This window comes from Thamnophis sirtalis, unplaced genomic scaffold (assembly GCF_051295495.1).
Source record: "Thamnophis sirtalis isolate CommonGarterSnake01/CBP01778 unplaced genomic scaffold, rThaSir2_p1.2 scaffold_1, whole genome shotgun sequence".
Classification (NCBI taxonomy): Eukaryota; Metazoa; Chordata; class Lepidosauria; order Squamata; family Natricidae; genus Thamnophis; species Thamnophis sirtalis.
This window is the reverse complement of record NW_028261381.1, coordinates 127,396,706-127,418,028: the sequence shown is the minus strand read 5'-3', so window position 1 is coordinate 127,418,028 and position 21,323 is coordinate 127,396,706. Positions and strand designations below refer to the sequence as shown.

The 21,323-nt window shown below is 40.8% G+C and overlaps 1 protein-coding gene across 2 annotated transcripts; it reads right to left on the bottom strand.

Moving 5' to 3' along the window:
• Positions 1-936: 936 nt before the first annotated feature.
• JDP2 (Jun dimerization protein 2) lies at positions 937-13,736 on the bottom strand. 2 transcript variants are annotated; one of them, XM_087724397.1, is made up of 4 exons: positions 13,246-13,736; positions 5,158-5,381; positions 2,366-2,470; positions 937-2,133 (listed from the first exon to the last, which is right to left on the bottom strand). In XM_087724397.1, exons 2-4 carry the CDS (start codon positions 5,356-5,358, stop codon positions 1,948-1,950), a joined length of 492 nt encoding a protein of 163 aa, XP_087580523.1. In that variant the 5' UTR covers positions 5,359-5,381; positions 13,246-13,736; the 3' UTR covers positions 937-1,947. The 2 variants fall into 2 exon arrangements, with proteins under 2 accessions (XP_087580523.1, XP_087580517.1); XM_087724391.1 differs by lacking the exon at positions 13,246-13,736 and having other exon boundaries at positions 5,158-7,911.
• Between the last annotated feature and the right edge of the window lie 7,587 nt (positions 13,737-21,323).

Here is a 21,323-nt window from a genome sequence, read left to right as displayed (position 1 = left end):
AGGGAGCATTTCTATGGTGGGAGTGTTATCCTTAGAAATGCAAGGGGTGGCATGAGTTTAAAAACAGAACATAATCTGCAGTAAAATTAAACTGTACATATGTGTGCCGTTGAACTGAAAGAGCATGAACACAAACATACATAATGGTGTGTGGGTAGACAGACAGGCAGATGGATTTTACAGTCTTCCCTGGTTTTGTAAGACTGAATTATTTTCATTTTCAAATGCTCAGACACTGCGTCTAAGAGGAGTTCACGTTGTTGAACATAGAACTATTCCAATCTGAAAGGTTACAAAGGTCAGAGAATTTGTTTACTTATGGAATTGTTTTCAATTGGCTAACAGTAGGTCTCTTGAGTTCACTGCCTTTTGAAGACTTTACGAGCATCTTTACAGCTTAAAAAAATATTAATGAATCAATTGGGAAGCTTCTGCCTCAGCCATATTTACTGCTTCCATATTCTGAATCTATTACTCAATGGGACATACGCACTCAAATTTTCAAAAAGGAAACCCTGTTTAAATCCTTATGTTCACTTAAGGATTCACTGAAACATGCAATTTGACCAGAGTGCCTAAACATTTGCATGCAATTCTGTGTCAAATAGTTATCTTGAACCCAAATCTTAACCCGAGTTGAGATATCTCCAACAGCCAATTATTTCAGGACGGTCACCAAATTAAATATAGTTTTCAAATTAAATTCTGATATATATTTTAAATATCCTGACACGTAATCATGTAAGATTTAGACACAAACACACAAGGTGTCAGGGATGAGACTGGTGAAATTAAAGATGTAGTGGCTTGAATTTTGGCTGCTAAAGTATTTTGAAACATTTTTTCAATAGTTCTGAAAAAAGTAGGTCAAAAACATACCTAAACATAATGCAATCAGCGCATCAGAACGCAGAATGAAGCACAGGAGATAGGAGGGTAAGTAAAAGTTAACATTTACTGATACAGGACTGAATATTATGAAGGACGTACATGGATGGACATGGCAGTGGAGCCAGACTAAAGGCACAGGGCCCTTTTCCCAGCATGCCGAGGGAAAGGACTGGATACCACCAAACAAATAACACAATGGAGATAACTGCCGCATATATATTTGTAACAAAGACCATAATAACATACATTTCTATTGGATCACATCAAGTGATTATATAAATCCGTATAGAGGCTGTATAAAACTTTTATAAAAAAATATTTAAAAACTGTAAAAATGTGCATTTTAAAAGCATGGCCTCTGGACAGCTGGGCTGTAAACATTATACTGAGGGTATGCTTGTGGGGGCGCCTGCGCCACAGTGCCACAGACAGGCCCAGCAATGAGGCAGGACTTGTGTCAAGTGTTTGCCATTCTTGGTTTCTGGTTCTGAAAGAGAGAGAGAGACACTGAGAGAAAGGAAAGAAGGAAGGAAGGAAGGAAGGAAGGAAGGAAGGAAGGAAGGAAGGAAGGAAGGAAGGAAGGAAGGAGATAGCACATGACAGGTCCTAAATGGGGAGGATACAAGAACTATTGTCTGCCCAGTTTTGCCTGTTGATGGCTTCCACTTAATCCCTACTAACTCTCAACCATTCGCTGTGAGAAGAGGAGTAGCAAGAACCATGATGCTACCCTCCCAGTGTCCAGGCTTGGAATGCAGGCCTGTAATGGGCTGCTTAAAGATTTTCCACAAGTTGCAGTACTGCAAGGACAACCAGCAAAGCCTTCACAATGGCCACCATATCCACTCAAGCTGACCTCTTAGTGGCAAAGGAAGCTTCCCACTTCAGTGTTCCATTGATCCTTCTCTTCCTTTATCTGGAATGTGCAATCCTTAAGGAAGCTCCTTAGTCCTGACTGCACTAATCTTGACAGTGCACAGTTTGTCATACAGTAATTAGATGAGAGACTCTCAGAGACCCTGTTTGTGCAACGCCTTGCCCACCATGTGTTTTATTTCATTTCTTCTCAAGCTGTTCCAGCAATGGATTGGCTTCATTCTCTGGTGTTTTCACACTATCTGTCCGAACAATGCAGGTGGGACGGTGGCGATTCAGCATCAAAATCAGCTGCTGCCTCTCCTGCTTTAGCTCTTCTATCTGTGCCTTCAGCTCAGCATTCATGAGTTCCAGGCGCTCAGATTCCTATGCAAAATCAGAGAAATGTGGAGGTGAAGTTTTTGGTTTCTCACTTACACTGTGGAAAAAAAGCCACTGCCTCATCCAACATCCAAAGCAAAACAGACAGACAGAGCACTTCTCTGCATTGTGAAGCACGCATGGAGAATAACACAGGCGCTTCCAGGAAATCAGAGGATTTTCTTCAGATGTTTTATCTATCATTATAATAGTAGAAGGAACAAGGGGTCACACTCACCCGCTGCAGGAATTCAGTTCTCTCTTTCTTCTTGTTCCGACATCGAGCAGCTGCCACTTTGTTCTTCTCTCTGCGTCTTTTCCTCCTTTCCTCTTCCTCATCTAGCTAAAAGAGAAAAACGCAAGTGCAATAAGAAAACTGAACAAAGACAAAGAATCACATGATGCTAACTACATCTCACCCCCTCAGCGCATGACGCTTTCCTCCACAAAACATTTAATCCTTAAACTGCCATAGGGACAAGGATTGAAATACTCAAATCTATATTCTGCTTTTTTGTCTGTGGGCTTTTTAACAAGTCCACAGACAGATTCGCATGTCCTGATGATACTGATGTGGAATAGATGCCTACATCTTAAGAGGGAGAGTGGCAATGTATGCCACTAATTATTCATCAGGCAATTAGCACCTTCAAAATATTCTTCTCCCTGCCCATGCATAAGCAGAAGGAGATTCAGGGCAGCATATCATTAAGCTCGTGGACCATTTATCATCAATGAGGCCTGGGTGACAATTTTATATCACTACTGAATAAAGCTTCAGCAAAGAAGCCATCTAAAATTCTTCTCCTGGGAATCTCATTGTAAAGGATCCTGAAAGATTTAGATTATTTGGGTGACCTTCAGCCAATATCTGCAGCACTCCTGTTAAAATGAGCCTGGTATGCAATGCTGAAATCAACCCTGTTCAGATGGTATAACCCAGTGGTGGGTTTCAAAAATTGTTCGAACCTACTCTGTGGGTGTGGCCTCCTTTGTGGGAGTGGCTTGCCGCCCATGTGACCGGATATGAAGATGCCGACGACACTTGTCAGAACCACCTTAAATTACCTCACACACAGCACTGGCATGCATAAGAATATGATGTAAACTTGTTTTTTAAAAGGCATCTTTGGTTTGCGTTAAAACAACTTCAACGCACGCAATGTTCTGATTGCACCACAAACGTAGTAGTCATCCTTACTTTTCACAGAGGCACTGAGTTTTATAAATATGAGCATGATAGTGTAGAATAATCATATCCAAGGACCAGTGGTGGGTTTCAAAAAAATTTGGAACCTCTTCTGTAGGTGTGGCCTGCTTTCCGGGTCCACTGGTGGAACCTCTTCTAACCGGTTCGGTAGATTTGACGAACCGGTTCTACCGAATAGGTGCGAACTGGTAGGAACCCACCTCTGGTATAACCCCATCTTGAACTCAGTGCACATAGTGTAGTGACCAGCAAGTTACTCCCCACGGCATAGTATGAAACCTTTGCTTTCGTTGTATCCTGTATTCACACTTCATAGGACCAGACTCTCCATTGTTGCCATTTGCTCTTCCTTCAAATTTTCATTACTATATATTCCAACATTTACTACTGAATATTCACTTCCTTCTACAATAACCTTACGTCTCTGATCTACTACATTATTGGACCTTTCTACCCAAATCAATCAGACTTGTTTATGTAAAAGCAAGTCACACTATGGTTATTTCCAAGTAAATACTTTAGAGGTATGGAGAAGATCACAGCTTTCTCAAATGTCAACATTATTTTAAAACCACATGTTCTCTTTTTACAGACAAGCATACATGTCAGCTTTTCTGAAGTTAATGAAGTAAATGTAGTTTTACAAATATAAAAAAAAGTACAACTATATAAATACAACCTATTTCGGAGTTCTAGAAAGGAGGATCAACTTTACTTTTTTTCATCATAATCGTTGGTGGTGTGAGGGGAAAAAAAGACTCTCCAAGCTGCTTTGTGTGAGCTTTATACCAACTAATCAAGGAATCAGTTCTTTAATACAGTAAGTACTTATATGTAGGTTTGTTCATTCATTCAATTTAAATGATTGCCTACTTGACGTGTAATTCTAAGTAGCCAGCATCCAGTTAAAAGCAACAACTAACAATTTAAAAAATTTAAAAGCCCATCATATCGAAGGTGCTCTCTCTCACGTGTGATGCATATACATACTTATACATACATGTACATCCTGAAAAAAGGCTCCCCTAATGTTCTGGTCTACTGTCATGGAAAACCCAAGTCTTCAGTGCCTTGTGAAAGGCCAGAAGAATGATGGCTTTATAGCAGTTAGCAATAGCAGTTAGACTTATATACCGCTTCATAGGGCTTTCAGCCCTCTCTAAGCGGTTTACAGAGTCAGCATATTGCCCCCACAGTCTGGGTCCTCATTTCACCCACCTCAGAAGGATGGAAGGCTGAGTCAACCTTGAGCCGGTGAGATTTGAACCGCTGAACTGCAGATAGTGGTCAGCTGAAGTGGCCTGCAGTACTGCACTCTAACCACTGTGCCACCTCGGATCTTGTGATGTATCTTTTATGTATCTTAAGGGATGACACTGTTCCACAGAACCACGGTTCCTGTTATTTTGGATAGTTATTTTGAAATTATGAACTGCATAACACTAGACTAGACTAAAGACTAACATTACCTTTATTTTCAAATTTTCAATGTTGCCTAATTTAGAAATCTAAAAAAAACTCCTAATAAAAACCCAAAATCCACGCAAGCTCATTACCTTTAAGGAATAGGCCACTTATAGCAGTGGTACATTTCTTCAGGCTCGTGTGGAAGACTGGAAATAATTGGGCTGCTTTAAAGAGCAGGAGAAAAGGTACAAAGCTCACCCAAATCAGCTCTCCAAATAATTTTCAAAGCATGCAGGCGCATAAGCGGAGAAAGCCTGTAGGTTTATGAACAAAAGGAACGATTCTTTACTGTTTTTCAACCCTGATGGACAAATACGGCTGGCACTTCAACCCAATTTTATATTAGAACCTACCTCACTTTTCATTGGCTGAGGCCTCTTGCCCAGTTTCACCTCCAGGAAATGTAGTGGTGAGATCATGGCCCCAATGCTGCGAATGTCGGCATACTTCAGTTCCTCTGCTGTCAAGGTAGTACCAGGTAACCCTGCCAAAGGGCCAAGGCCAGGCAGAGCGCCAGCTGTCAAGGATGGGTCTGGAATCTGCCCTGGCATCATAGCAAGATACACAATTCCACACCCTACACAAAAAAAGGAGAAACTAACCATCATTTTCCATAGGAAGCTAAGCAGGGAGAATCCACAAAGAGTGTTATGAAGAAGCATTATAATTGGCTATTTTCTGTGAAACTTCCCCTGCCTTTCTTTCTATATCTCTTTGTCTCTCTATCTCTGTCTCTCCCTGCCCCCTCCCTCATACAGGGCTATGAAAATTGATAAATAAAATAACATAAAGTAAGTTTAAAGCAGACTTTCCGGCCATGTAGTTAAAAGTTTGTTGTCTAGGACACTGCACAAAAACCTTTGGACAAAGATATCTTTATGAATATTTATTCTTATTAAGAAATCCCATCACAGATCAGAACCAATCTGCTTTCAAACAGTTAAACAAAGAAAATGAAATGCAAAAGTAAAAGGCTGTCGGAGGGAAAACATTAAGCAAAGCTAGACAACTGAACATTGTACCTTCTTTATGTGTCTATAAGCATTTGCTAAATTGAAAGGAGGTTGTTCACAAGAAAAAAAAGAAGAGGAATTAATAATTGCTATACCGAGAGGAATCAACCAACTTTGTGGATTAATGCTTTAACAAACAAGAAGTAATGATTAGCTAATGCATCAAGGAGCCTGTTCAAGGTATTTAGAAACTCAAGGAGGAAGGCAGAATTGCAAAAGGAAGTTAACAAATTGCAGAGATTATTTAGGACTAGGAATTATGTAGTCTCTCCAGGTGAAACCTCAAAAGCATTGATCAACTTTAGTACTGCCTACTAAAATGTTCCTTTGGAAAGTACTACTATTTAAAATGCTTTCCCATATTTGGTTTGGGTTGTGCTAGTAGCAGTAGCCAGTAGTTTTAAAGTCAGGGGAAAGAACCTTCATAAAGAGGACCACCTTGATTTTATCTGTTGATACTGTTCAGCACAATGATGAAAGCTACAGAGCTTGTTTCTGCCCATCCTGCCAAACTTATAACACATCCTGCCAGAACTTTCACTCAACTGCTGTTCTTAAAATGCTAAATGTGAAGGAGGTGGGTGAGGCACTGACACTGCTTTGTGTTTGTGTGTATGTGCAAGAAGCAAGGTATGTATATGCAGGTTTTATTGTTTTACCACAGATTTGGTAACCTTTGGAAATCATTTGATTGTCAGGTAGTTATAAATGCTCATTTGACTGAAGGGTAATCACAAACAGTGGTGTTAAATAAACTAAATAAAATTAAAATAATGAATCACTGCTAGGGAGAAAGCTTTGCTTTTTCAGAATTCATGTGATTAAACTTGACACTGATGCTATAAGCTTGAATGACAGTTGAGAAAGAGTATATATTATCACATTAATAATACCCTTGAATATTTATTTAGGAAAAAGAACATTTGGCCTTTGCAAAGTCAAGAACACATTGGCTTCACACATCCTCTAAACCAGGGGTAGTCAACCTTTTTATACCTACCGCCCACTTTTGTATCTCTGTTAGTAGTAAAATTTTCTAACCAGCCACTGGTTCCACAGTAATAGTGATTTATAAAGTAGGGAAGTAACTTTACTTTATAAAATTTATACAGCAGAGTTACAGCAAACCCCTACTGCCCACCATGAAAGCTGGAACGCCCACTAGTGGGCGGTAGGGACCAGGTTGACTACCACTGCTCTAAACCATTCTTTAGTAACTAAACTATAACTAACTTGGATTACAAACCTTAACAGATGCATTTATGCAATATGCTAAGCTAGACAGAAAGAATTATGGGTAGTATTAAGTATGAATTCAAATATACATTGTACCTAAAATAAATATGCACAATATTCCTGATAATACACAGCTGTCTTATATTATGCCAGAGATGACGTAGTATTAGATATTTTCATTTAGTGTGCATTTTTATTCTAGTGAGGCATATTTTCCCTGCCTTCCACAATTCTAGAGGAGTTGATTTAAATGATTCAACAAAGATCAGCCAGTGAACTTCCATGGCTGAAAGTATTTACAATCTGGGTCTCCTCCCTGCTCGCCCAACACCTCAACCATTATATAACACCAGATCTTTCACTACTTTTCCACTAAACCAGGATGTACACTGGCAGCAGCTCTGTAGCATTTGAAATAGCTCTTTCATATCACCTGTCATCCTAATGGGAGATACAGGTAGTCCTTGACTTACAACAGTTCATTTAGTGACCGTTCAAAGTTACAACGGCACTGAAAAAAAGTGACTTATGACCATTTTTCAAAATTACAAACTTTGCAGGATCCCAACAATCACGTGATCAAAATTCAGATGCTTGGCAACAGGTTCATATTTATGACCATTGCAGTGTCCCAGGGTCATGCGATTGCTTTTTGCAACCGTCTAACAAGCAAAGTCAACAGGGAAGCCAGATTCACTTAACAACTGGGTAAGTAACTTATCAACTGCAGTGATTCACTTAACAACTGTGGCAAGAAAGGTCATAAAATGGGACAAAACTCACTTAACAAATGTCTCACTTTACAATAGAAATTTTGGGCTCAGTTGTGGTCAAAAGTCCAGGACCCACCTATACTAACATTTGATAAAGGTACATTTCAATGCAAAGCGTGTACTGTATTTTATCATGATCAACTCTCCTTCCCTAACCCCCTTCACCTTTGAGCAGGGACAGAGCATTTAGCGCTCCTCCAGAGCAGCTCTTAACCCCATTCAGCATTCTCAACCACAAGAGGCCATTGCAACTGTAATTTATAACAACTGGAACAACTAAAGGAAGCCAAAAGGCCTTATTTTAAAACAAATCAGTTATTATCATTAATCTAAATCTATCTTTTCCAATTCAATGCCTTCTAGATATGTTAGATGCACCTCCTATCATTGCTGGCCCAAAGTCACATGGATAGGGGTATAAACCAAGTTACCGTTCAACACGGAGCATGTCAGGTCACAAGAGGCAGCGAAAGCTTCAGCTTTTCTAATGCAGTTAGTTAGACTTAAAGTTGCGCACCACAAAGATCATCTTCCATATCATTTTATGTGTCCCTTGCTTTTTATTGAGGTTCTAAAAGTGAAGCGATTAAACCTGCCAAACTAGAAATAATTTGCCTAGGTAGAAAATTGCTCCTACTGCCGAAGTGACATAAAGGAGCTGGTATACATTTGAATTACATTAATAACTGCACTTTCTTCTACTCTTGATGTTTTTTTGTAAACAAACTTTTAAAATATTTTCCAGAGTTGTGGAGACTAAGAAACATGTGATATAAAAAACATTTGAAAACTGGTTTAGTATTGTAACCTACCTTGTATTTTCTCTTCCTAAGACATTTCCTATTAGCTTTGTCATGATTTGGCTGAGGCTTCAATTCTGATAACAGAATAGGAAAGACCTTGGAGGTCTTCTAGTCCATATCCCTGCTCAAGCATCTCTATCATTTCAAACAAATGTTTGTCCAGACTTTTTGAAAGCCTTGGGTATTGAAGCACCCACAACTTCTGGAGGCAAGTAGTTCTATTGATTAATTGTTCTGTCAGGAAATTTCTCCTTAGTTCTAGGTTGGTTCTCTTCATGATTAGTTTCCATTCATTGCTTCTTGTTCTACCTTCAGATGCTTTGGAGAATAATGTTTTAATCTACATTCATTAATATGTCTAGTTTGGCCCATATGTGTTTCAATGAAAAGGCATTTGAAAGCAACTTTTTTTCTAATTTGTGTTACCTTTTTTTAAAACGCAGCTATGCAAATATTCAAAACTGACTGGAAGTAATTCAAGGAAAACTCCTATAGGGTAGAATTTTTTTTCTTTTAATATCACATTTGGATATTAAACAAGTGATATTTTTTTTGATATGATTTTTTCATATTCAAATCCCAAAGCTGGCATTGTTATTAGGACAGTGCTTAAGATTCTAGATTTTACATTTCGCTAAGTTAACCTAGGACTAGTTCAATCTGCTGCATCCTGATTGGCAATGATGAGATATGTAGTTCAGCCTACCTAAATTGGGGAAGTGTGACCCAATTAAATTATTTTTAAATTATTATTTAATTTAAAATAATTTATTAAAATAAATTATTTTTATATGCAAGAGAGCCATGAGAACATATGCCTGTCTCTACATAGGCCTTCATAAAACCAAAGACATAGTGGTTTGCTATTTTTGCGGCTTAGCATGTTGTATAAAACATGTTCCAAAAGTTGATATTTCAATATATATATTGTATGTATGTATGTATGTATGTCTATCAACATACATACATACATACATACATACATACATACATACATACATTATCTATCTATCTATCTATCTATCTATCTATCTATCTATCTATCTATCTATCATCTATCTATCATCTAGCTAGCTAGCTACCTAGCTACTGTAAATGTGTAGGCCTCAGGTTCCACTGCAATCTTCCTGCTGATGCAAAAGCTACTATATTATTTACTGCTGGAACATAGCTAGAAACAGAGGCATCTTCCAAAGCATACATTCAAGAAAGGGGTCCAATGCCTTTGAAGCCCTTCTTCTCTAAGTCTTCCATCCCCTTGTTTATCGACTTCACCAGTAATAGCAGCAATGAAAGAATATGGATCATAATCCTCTCAAGGTGCCCCATCAGAAGCACTTGGCTGGAGTCCCCACTAGGCTATCGGTGGTTGAGAGTGAGAGAAGTTATAGTCTAACAAAAACTGAGGCATTGAAAATGCTTCATCAAAGCCTCATATTCAACTAAAGGTCGAAATGAATTGTACCTAGCTCTATTAGGCAGATCACCATATTTTAACCCTCGGTATAATGCTGCTCATTCTTTCACTTCTGCAACAACAAAAGAATCTCTTTGGTATTGATCTATGTTTCTAGAACAATAACTATAGAAATAAAGATCATATTTCAATGAGAAAGTCCCTGCAATTTGGGACAGAGATGCAATATTCCCATGGCGTTTACTGCATAATGGCCAGAGGTTACAGAGCAAACAGCCTCATTTGTCTCTTCAATCCTCCAGAACAAGCATATAATCTCAAGACAGCTATCTGCTGCTCCTTGCAAGGAAGATGGATTTTGACTGCAAGTCCTATGTCCCCCTGACCCACCCACACAAATGGGCATTTTAAACTGTTAGGAACTGCACAAAGAATTTGACATCCTAACAACTGGTCTCCCGAACGCCCCCACAAGTTTGCCGATTCCCAGTGGAGAACTCTGGCAAGAGCCTGCAGATTGCTTCCATGCAAGCGTCAAGAAATAAGCTGAAAAATTCCTAGCCTGACTCAGTGAAGTATTTGTCTCAGCTCAGCTCTCCAAGCCCCAACACATGTGCGTGCACACACACACACATATGCATATACACATACAGCCAGTGAGTTTGGCAGTCCTTGCGTTCCAGGGCTGGTAATACAAGCCATGGAGCAAGCTGCCAAGACAAGCAACAGAACGAGCCAGGCCCCATTTCATTGGCCACCATCAGTTGCATATGGCCCTGGAACCAGCCAAGCGAGTGTTCTCACCCACCTTGAGGGCATAGGAGACCCTGTGTTTTCAAGTACACCTCCGCAGGGCCTTCATTAAAAGAAAAAGAAACATAATGTGGCTCTTGCTTGCTGTTTTTTCCCCTCTCAATTTCATCTGCAATCTACTCTCAAATAATTAAGGGCAGGGGCTGGGGAAGAAAGAAAAGGGCCTTCTAGAGGGAAATGCAGAAAACCAGCTTTCGCTCCATTTCATGCTTGATACTAAAGTGAACTTAGGATTCTTTCTGTGCTTAGTTTCCTTTACAGGTTTCAGAGAGGTGGAAGATCTTTTGTGAAATGGCAGACACGAAGCATCCACTTTCCAGAACAAAACAGATCAGGTGGATGTGAGCTCAGCTCAAGCTTTAGTCAAAAAGATTACTAGCCTGCACAATCGCGTTGTGCAACCCAAAGAAGTGAACAAGCGGACTGGCAAAAAGCACCATTATGCCATTACTCTCTTTGCCAGTCTAAACAGAAAGAAAGAAGCTCTCAATCCGAGTTAGTAACAAGATGCTTTTCAAAGGGATTAAGACAGCATTCTGTGCATTTATGGGATCTATAGCCTACAGTGCAAAAGCATACGCAGCAAAACTGTTCTGTGTAAAAAAAGAAAACACAGAACAACAGCAACAAAAAACTCATCAGTTTTCCAGAAAGTCACAATGTTTTTCAAGAAAGCACTCAAATTTATAGCAATAGGCAAAAGATATGCAAAGAATGCAGCACACTGTAAATATGGCCCCACAAAAGATGCTTTCTTCAGGCCTTCATGCTCTTGTTTTCAATCAGTAAAATAAAACTTACATGCCAGAAAAGGTGTGGCTAACTAACAGACACGTCCAAATCAAAGCTATGAAATTTGCAAGCTTCAAATCACTTTTCCTAGCTCCTCCAGGCATGGCCTAGCTCAGTTTAACTAACACTTCTGCATGCACAACTTTAACCCCATTATAGTCTGGAAACTAAACCAGTGGGGATGGTCCTGTCCTGAAGCAGAAAACTCATTCATAAAAGCCCTAGAGACACATGAATGGATGGGGAAACATATCCTCTAGATTAGTGGAAGAAAACCTATGGCTGAAGCAGGAACATTAGTAATAAGAAAATCATAAGAAAGGGAAGGGGGAAGTTAGCACAAAAGGCATAATTCTTACAGCAATTCTATATAACACATAAGTAAACTACAGCTCTGTTATTTGTTATCGATTGGGAGCACTCTGTAGCTCTTATCTCTTTGGGGACACAAAAGCCTTCTTGTCATTCTCCTACCTGGAAAAGCCAGCTCACCATGCTGTTTCTTCCCTAATATCAAATAGAAGAGGGGGGGGGGCTTGCTGTCCTGTTTTCCTTTACTCTTGAGAAATGGGTGGATGGAAGAAGAGCCAAATAGGTGGATAAAGAAGGAAAAGATTCTGATAGGACGTGCAGAAAAAGGAAGAAAAGCAAACAGTGAAATAAAATGTCCAATTATGATGCAGGACACCCAAAAAACTTCCAGTAGGATGAAGAAAAAAATGTCAATTTGTGGAACTGTTTATCAATGAAAAGTGAAATGAAAATGTTCTAAATAAAATGGTTGTAAAAGAAAATACAAAATTAAACTGGAATAAAATTCTTTTCCTCCGAATGTTACATCGCATCGCTGCCTCGTTAGTAATTTACAGCATTCCTAAACATGATAGCTGGACAGTATACCTGCCTTAAAGGGTCACCTCTGACCTGAGGTATCCTCACAGGCATCCTCTTACAGTTTAATCTAACTACCAATATCAGTGCTTTGTTGCCGATGCCAAGAATCCTGCCTTGATGCAATTTACTAGATTAGGAAAGGAAATTTAATTCAATCTTTTTCCAGCCCAGATTCCCCCAGCTGTTTGGAAAGTTAGAATACCGAATAGTGCCTACAAGAAACCAGGGAGAAAGCTTTCAGGATATCCCGATACCCAACAATGAAATTTACGTTCCGCATCGATTCATCCAAAATAAATAAATAGCAACGGAGCTTTCTCTCCCATTACTAAGTATCAGTTTCCCGCTCACTATACAAATGTACCGGAATTTTGCACTGGGGGTGGGGGGAAAGCGGCTACGATATTTAGACACTCAGCGTGTCAGCAAGGCAGTGAAAGAGTCCTAAGCAGCAGCTAATGGGGGGCGCGGCAGCTTCGACCCTGGGAATGCGCCAACGGCCCGGGGCTAGCAGCCCCCAGAGCGGCTGAGGCTCCACCATCGTCGCTCCTGGGGGGAAAAGCACAGGCCCCGAGCAGGGACGCCGAAAGTCAGATCCGACGATCGCAGCCTCGGCAGGCGGACCAGGAAGAAACCACGCGCGGAGCTCCCGCAGCACCAACCCGCCCTTCCGCCGCGCGCAATCCTTTTCTGTACCCACCGGAGGGACGGAAAAGGCGCCCCCGGGGCCCGGCTGCAGCGGGAGCCGAGTCGCACGCTCAGCTCCTCCAGCGCCGCCGCCGCCGCCGCCGCCCAGCGCCGGGAGCGACTCTCGCCTTCTCCCTCCAGGCCCGCCGTGCCGATCTCAGCCTGGTCCCGGGACCGATCCCTCCTGCGGCCGCGGGCACGCCTGGGTCGCAGCAGCCCCGCCTTCACCGCCAGCCGCTTGGCCCCTCTCGCAGGCTGTGCCGGACGGCTGGGTGGGTTGCATCAGCCCCTATTATATAGCAGCCCCTGCGCTGCGGGGAGGGGTCGGGAATGCGGAACCGGCCGGGCTGCCAGTTCCAGACGTCAAGGTGGGAGGAGAAGAGGGGACCGCAGGGGAGGAGATCGCAGCCGGCGTGGGGGGAGGCGGGACTTTTCGCGGGCAGAGCAGGATGGCTCTCCTGCCCGTTCCCGCCAGGCGCCCCTCTCGTCCACTCTCAGCTTCCCCCTGCGCCCCCCCCCCTCAAATGCTCAAGTCCAGTCGGAATGGAAGCAGGAGCCCGAGCAAGTGCAGGACGCCAGCTTTCACATCGCTGTAACCGGGAAGGCTTCCAGGTCAAAGGGCGTGACTTCCAAGCGGGCAATATAACCTCGCTCGGCACCTTCTCTCTCGGAAGGAAAGCTGCGAACTGGGCTGGGCGGTTTTTCCGGATGATAAAAATAGTTCCCTTTGCTTAATGCGGGCCATTCAGCCAGCGAAGCCGAAAAAGCATCTGGCTCAGGGCCACTTTTGATTTGAAAGTTCACTTAATTCGAAAAGGTGTAGGGTGGGCTAACAACTGACCATGAGAATAGGATTTGGGGGGGGGGGGGAGAAAGTACCCTAACTTAGCATAACTAGCTGAGGAGATCTGATTGCATTCCTGTGCTCCTAAAAAAATTTACTGGCTAGTAGCCAGTGGAACAACTTCCAGTGTTGTGAATTCTCCAACACTGGAAGTTTTTAAGAAGAGATTGGACAACCATTTCTCTAAAATGGTATAGGATTTCCTGCTTGAGCAGAGGGTTTGACTAGAGGACCTCCAAGGTTTCTTCCCTGTTATTCTATTCTATTCAATGTTCATCCTGCATCTTAATTCTGTGGGCATATGAAGCACTTGTACTCTTTATCTCCTTCCTGCTATTGGAAGGATATTTTTCTTTTCTAAATTTCCAAGTATCATGTAACAGTGGGAATGGGCAAGCGATCCCACCAACAAATATGACAGAAAAAAACATTGGATTGGATAATTTTAAGAAGTTAAGATAGACAATGCTTTCTATGCAATTTGGGTTCTTGGATCAATAAAGCACTTCCCCCCTCCCCAACATTTCACTACCTTAAGTGAAACTGGGAATGGGGTATATTGCATGTACATCCACAAATCTCATCAAATTAAGTTGGTTCACTCTCCTTGGTAGAAAACAAATTAAATATAAAAACATTAATTCCCAGTTTTTTAGACTATAGGCAGTCTGTTTTAAAAAAAATAGAGCCAACAAGCGATTAATGCTGCATATTTCATTTATTTTCATTTCTTAATGAAGGAAAAGTCCTGAAGTTTCAACATCCTAGTTTTATTACTGTAGTACTAAGCACTTTAAAATATTTGGGGGCTAGATTTTAATAGCTGGCACAAGAAAAGCATGGGGAAATTCAATTTATATTTGGCATTTTGTGTTAGAAGGTAATTTGCTGCTTCAGATGGCTATTATCTACACACTAAAGGTTTGATACCGTCAAATATACATGCCATCTCTAGTTAGCACAGTCCCACTTGCTAAATAGAACTCCTTTTCTTCTATCTTCCCACCTAATGAGAACATATCCATGCCTAAGATGGCAATGCAAGGAGACACTAAGGAAATAGATCCTCCTCCACTTCTGCAGCATGCAAGTTACTCATGCTCCAGAGATATTCCAGAGAAAAGGGGTGGAATCAAGTATGAAATTCCTATTTGGTTTTTTGATCATGTATCAATGCATTCATCTGGGGGGGGGGGCAGGTGACCAGAAATAGGTCTGAGTTTTGTGGTTTGCCTTCATGAACAGATTTTATAGCTACATGCAACTGAATTTCCTCCAGATGTTTCAGACTGGTATATCCATGATCTCTTTTCCGTTGGTTATGGCAATTCAGAGCTGGATTTCAAAACACTGGACAATTGTGGATTGTCCAAGGTGCATTTTTCCCTCCAATTCACTTTCCTTTTCTTAACCCTTTACTGTACCTCTTCATGCATTGGTTTATAGGTTTAAGTAGGCAAAAAAAGATAAAATGTACACTGTAGAAAAGTCAGAATTTAAAAAATAAAATTAAATGCATGGAAAGAATATATATATATATATAGGAAATCTGTCTTTTTGTAAGATTGATCTTACTGCTGGACCCACTTTCAAAATACATTGGGAGATATTGCACTCATTTGTAAATTCTACATATTGGCATAAATATGCTACCTTCCTAGGGTATGTGATCTGAAATTGTTTGTACAAGAGACACAATATGGAAGTGATTCACATTGCTCTCTTTCCAGGTGTTGTTTTGGTTTCGTTTTTTTTTATTTCCCAGTATAGTTTACAATCTTGGGAATTCCTGGTCTTTTAACCAAGAATCAACAGCTGGCTGCTGCTGCTACCTGGATAATCTTGAAAAGCTAAGCTTGCTGCCACCTGGCCTTAGAAATGTAACAAAGATACAGAATGAGGAATATGACTTATAAAACTATGTGATCCCTCAAACAGGCACATAAGCTTCAGTGCAAAAAAAATCATATATATTTTAATTAAGCATGTGATTAAGTTACACAGAGCTGCTTTCTTTACACCAAAGGAATAGGAGCTCAAAAAAAATCATATATATTTTAATTAAGCATGTGATTAAGTTACATAGAGCTGCTTTCTTTACACCAAAGGAATAGGAGCTCACTTCAACTCTACCTGCATGCTATCAATGTTACATCTCCCCACCATCAACTTTTCAAAATTACAATACAAATACTCCAGCTTAGTTAGATTTCCAGCATAATGATAGCTAGGAGTTCCAATAGATGCACTGGAATATTCCATAAAATATTCCCAAATGATTGGGTGGGGGGGGTTTGTTGATTATTAACTATATTTTGTTTGAAATTGCAATCTTATACTGAATATATTAAAAATAGGTATTTTATAGAAGAACTTCAATGGAAATAAGTTATATTTGAAGAAACATTTTTGAGGATACCATAAGTAATTAAGACCTCCAGCCTATATTGGTATACTGTATACACACAATTAATTTGTTGCAGAGAAAAGTTCAAGCTTATGACTAAATCATGTGATTATATAAATGAGTACTTCCTTAAACTTTGTACTTTTCACTTGGTTTCTCTCGAACAATAATTATATTTCTGATCAGGCCATAGCTTTCAGCTGGTAGAACACTGTAACCATTCTTCTACTGTTTGCCTATTCTACTGCAGTTATCAACATGTGTTTCTACAAATTGTAATTGTAGGCACAGATTTCTAAGTGGCCATTGGTGTTTTAAAAGCCTGGAATCGAAGCATGCTTATGACAAATCTAGGCAATGTCAGCTGCTAATCAGGGGAGATTTCCACTTGCTAGTGGAAAAATGTTGACAAGAAATCAAATGTGAATTACCAATAGCATCACGTGATTAGCTCTGCTTCATTCACAAATGGTTATGTTTCTAAAAAAACGTTAGGATGTGACATTTTATTTCTTATACAGTATGTTTGTTTATATGAGACAATGCGACCCAAAATTCTCAATCATAAGTACCGATAATCAGAAGGTAAATTTTGATTTATGGTGCCATCTAATTTGATCTGCCTCAGATTAATTTTCCCATAGTTATTTTGCATACTACAAATAGCTCTCAACTCACTGATTTGAAATTATTGATAGCTGTTCCTTTTCTGAAACCAGTGATTGCTTCCTTACTCTTAGGACCTAGACCAGGGCTGTCAAACTCCCAGCCTGCGCTGGCCACACCCGGTTTAGTGAAAGGGGAAAAAGTCCCGATACATCACATGACACCACCATGACATGAGTTTAACATCTCTGACCTAGACCAACTAGAACATTTATCTTTATCAAATATTCTTTACCATGTGTTGCATAATCGCCTCAAACATATAGCTTTAGATTCTGTTCAAATTTCTTTTGAAACCAAGCTCTCCATGATTATATCTGCCCATCCCATCAGATCCGTCAGAGAGGACTGTGGGTCCCATCTTGAGGGGATCTCAGTAGGCGGGTCTTCTCTGCCATGGTGCCAACCTTATGGAAAACTCTCCCACCTCCTAGGGAAGTTAGCTCCATCCCCAGTTAATATTCCGGAAGTCCCTCAAGACCTGGCTCTGTCATCAGGCCTGGTGTGATCTTGAGGTGGCTCTATTACTGTAGTTAACATTCTCTCTCTTGTGCCTGGTGGTTTTTTATATTTTAATAATGACAATTTTAATACATTTATTGTTTTAATAAATTGTTGTACACCATCCAGAGTCACTTTTTATGAGATGGGCAGCCATATAAATTTGAGAAGCGTGTGGGTCAAAACTGGGAATAATGTAGTGTCTGTAGTGTATAGGGTACTTGAGAGACCGCCTGCTGCCAATTACCTCCCACAGACCCATTAGATCTCACAGGGTTGGCCTCCTCCGGGTGCCATCTACCAGCCAATGCCATCTGGCTATTACCCGGGGGAGGGCCTTCTCTGTGGCAGCTCCGGCCCTCTGGAATGAACTCCCCGCAGGGATTCGGACCCTCACCTCTCTCCAGGCTTCTGAAAAGCTGTCAAAACCTGGCTTTGCCGGCAGGCCTGGGGGTGATGAGTTCCCTCCCCTCTCGACATGTATGGTTGTGCGACTGTTGTTTACTTTTATTATTTGTATTTTGTTTTTTTATGTTCCCCTTTTCCCCCTTGAATTGTTCGCCGCCCTGAGTCCTCCCGGAGAAGGGCGGCATACAAATAATAAAATTCTATTCTATTCTATTCTATTCTATTCTATTCTATTCTATAGGAGCAGCCTACTTTTCCGCTAAAATGTTAGGAGTATGAGAGCCAGCCTCTATTCATGTATAATCTCTGTTGGTGAAAATAAGAGCTACATTTGCCCACAAAAATAGTTAAGCTCTAACTGATCTTTTTTAATGGCTGAGAGTAATGATGGAGAAAGTATATATTTTTTTAAAAAAATCTCCCTCATTAAAAAAAAAATTCCCAATTTCTAAATAGTGGTGGAAGAAGATTGGACTTTTAGCAACCAATCTGACTGGGGTGAGGGGGATATACATACACAAATATAAAGCATAAATGTAAAACCACAAAGCTTCCTTGTATCACTTCCGAACCTACGACTAACAAGTCTTCCAGGTTCTTAGAGAGAAGCCTTTCTTATTGCTCAGAAGCTTGCTTGCTTACGTAAGGACTTATTAAATTTATATCCACCATTACCCTTAGACTCATAGCAGTAAACCACAACTTTTCAACATTTTTTCTTTTCATTGGAAAAGCCAAAGATTCACACGCTACAGAATTCTGACCTTGCCTTCATTTTATTTATCTATCAAATTTACATAGCTGCCCATCTCACATTATCTTCATTGCCTCCTTGCAAAGAGTGTTAAAAACACTAGTGGCTGGAAATAGGATTTCATAGTTGGGGTGGGTGGAGACTCTTGATTGACATTTTAGTCTATTCTAAGACATCCCATTGATTACAGTTAAGTGTACTAACTCTTTCAAAGTAGCTAAACGTATCTTTCCTGTTAATTTAAATATCTGTTATCCTTCTTTCATAATAGTACAAAAGTGTTAATATGTTTACATTTAGTCCTTTTTTTAAAAAAAAAAGGTTCATTTAGATTACACCTTTAGAAATTTGGGAGTTTCAACACAATCTATCCTGAGGATTTAGACTTGGCCAATCTGTTTTAGGATTCTCCTGTGTTTGTTTCCAAGGGCTATTCTGGGACACCATCATAAGGCTTTTTCACATTTGTTGTAGATCCTAACATTAAATTTATTTTTAAACCTGGTAAAGTTTGGGTCAAAGGAGTTTCTACACTATAAAGTATTTTACCAATATTTAACGTCAAATAAACAGTATTATTTGATTCTGATTCTACTGGAACACAGCCATAGATGCATACCTTCTCAGCACAAGAGTAGATCACTTTGCTCTCAGTTTATAAAAAAAGGGAAGTTTAAAAAGAACCCATACTGGGCAGATGTTCTACCATTAGGAATGATGCATGTGATATTCTTTCAACCTGCAGTTCCTGATTTAAGGAGATGGTGATCTTCAGCTTGAATTATGGTAAAGCCCCCTTCATCTTCATTATGAATTTTCAATTGAGTTTTTATATTCTGTTTTGTGAAGCTTAATGAACCCAGCTAATAAAAATGGAGTGTGTGTATGTGCATTTGAGGGTTGTCAGATGCCTTGCAACTTTTGTTCCTTTTAATATTTCAAACGCATGTGTTTGCACAGAGAAACCTAATCCTATTTGTGTCTTCTCAGAACTGCTTTGTTCAATGGTTTCAGGTAAATATGCACAAGGTAACACATTACAATGTGAATGGATATTGGAGATTGATCAATTTGTAGATGAAATCTGCTTTCCTGTGACTTAAATCCTTTATTTATTTCTACTTGCATTTTTGTGTTTTCGAACCGTTAGGTTGGCAGAAGCTGGGACAAGTAGGAGCCCACTCTGTTGTGTGGCGCTAAGGATTCGAACCACCAAACTACCAACCTGATCGACAAGCTCAGCATCTTAGACACTGAACCACCGTGTCTCCCTTACTACCTTATATGTGCCCACATTAAACTGAACAAATAAAAGTATGTTACGCTCTGAAATGATTTTATCATGTCTTACTTTGGCACTGTTTAAAGACGTCTGCTGTACCTGAAAGTGTTTTATTGAATCAGAAGGGAAGAATTCATTACCAGAAACCATACTGTGATGTCGCAAAGCACTATGGCATAAAGCATAAGATCTGATTACTGAAGACTTTCCTCAACTGGACAATCCCAGCCGATTTAACAATGGCCATGACGATGGGGGATAATGGGAAATGAATCCAGCAAAAGCTTGGTATATTTTATTTATTTGGGTTGGAAGAGACGCTCGGAAAACAGGAAAAATGGCCTATAGTAAAAGGAAGAACCTCTCCCATTATTACACGAAAGAGTGTTTTGAATCTGAGTAAACCTCTAACGAGGAATCCTGTAAATTGCTTTGATCTGTTTTAGGACTGCGATGGCCGGACAAGTTTGGCTCTTGCTTTTTAAGAGGCTTCGGGAGATTATAATTTCCAACAGGCAGGCACCGACTTCTTCCAAACACACAGGAATCGGGACGGAAATGGCACGTACCCCCGCACGGAGGGAGAGGTGCGACCCGCGCGTCCTCCACTTCCGTCCCCAGCAGCCCTTCCCCTTATTTGCAAAGTAAAGAAGCTTCTCGTCCCTCTCGAGTCCCCTGATCCTCCCCCTATCACCGTCGGAGGCCTTGGTTTACACTCCCCCCCCCCCACGTACTCGTCGCTCTCCCTCCGCCTTTCTCTGCTGGAAATCCCGGCCCATAGCGACGGGGGAAAACAGCATCACAACAGAAGTGTTGGAGCAAGCCAGCAGGCGGGATTTCTTCCGAGATCGGAAGGAGGCAGGGAGAGAACAAGCAGGCAGGCCGGGAAGCGGGAAAGGGCCGTTATGAGCTGGTGGCTGGGATATTCTGCTACAGCCGAGCTGGGTCTGCCAGGATCACCTCCCCTCTCCTCCTCCTGGTTCTCAACCGGGAGCCGGTGCGAAGGGCGCTGCTATTTCCCTGGCAGAAAAGGTCTTTGCAGAACTGGCGGGCGGAAAGTGCCCACGTGGTGGGGAGGCAGAAAATGCGGAGCTGTATGATCCCCGCGTGTCTGCGGAGCACAAGCAGCAGCGCCAAGAAAGGAGGCCGTCCGATTAAGGTCTCCAAGAGCGGAGAAAGCGGAGCGGCTGCCTTTAGAAAACGTTGGAGGGTGCTCACAAGGTCCGGAA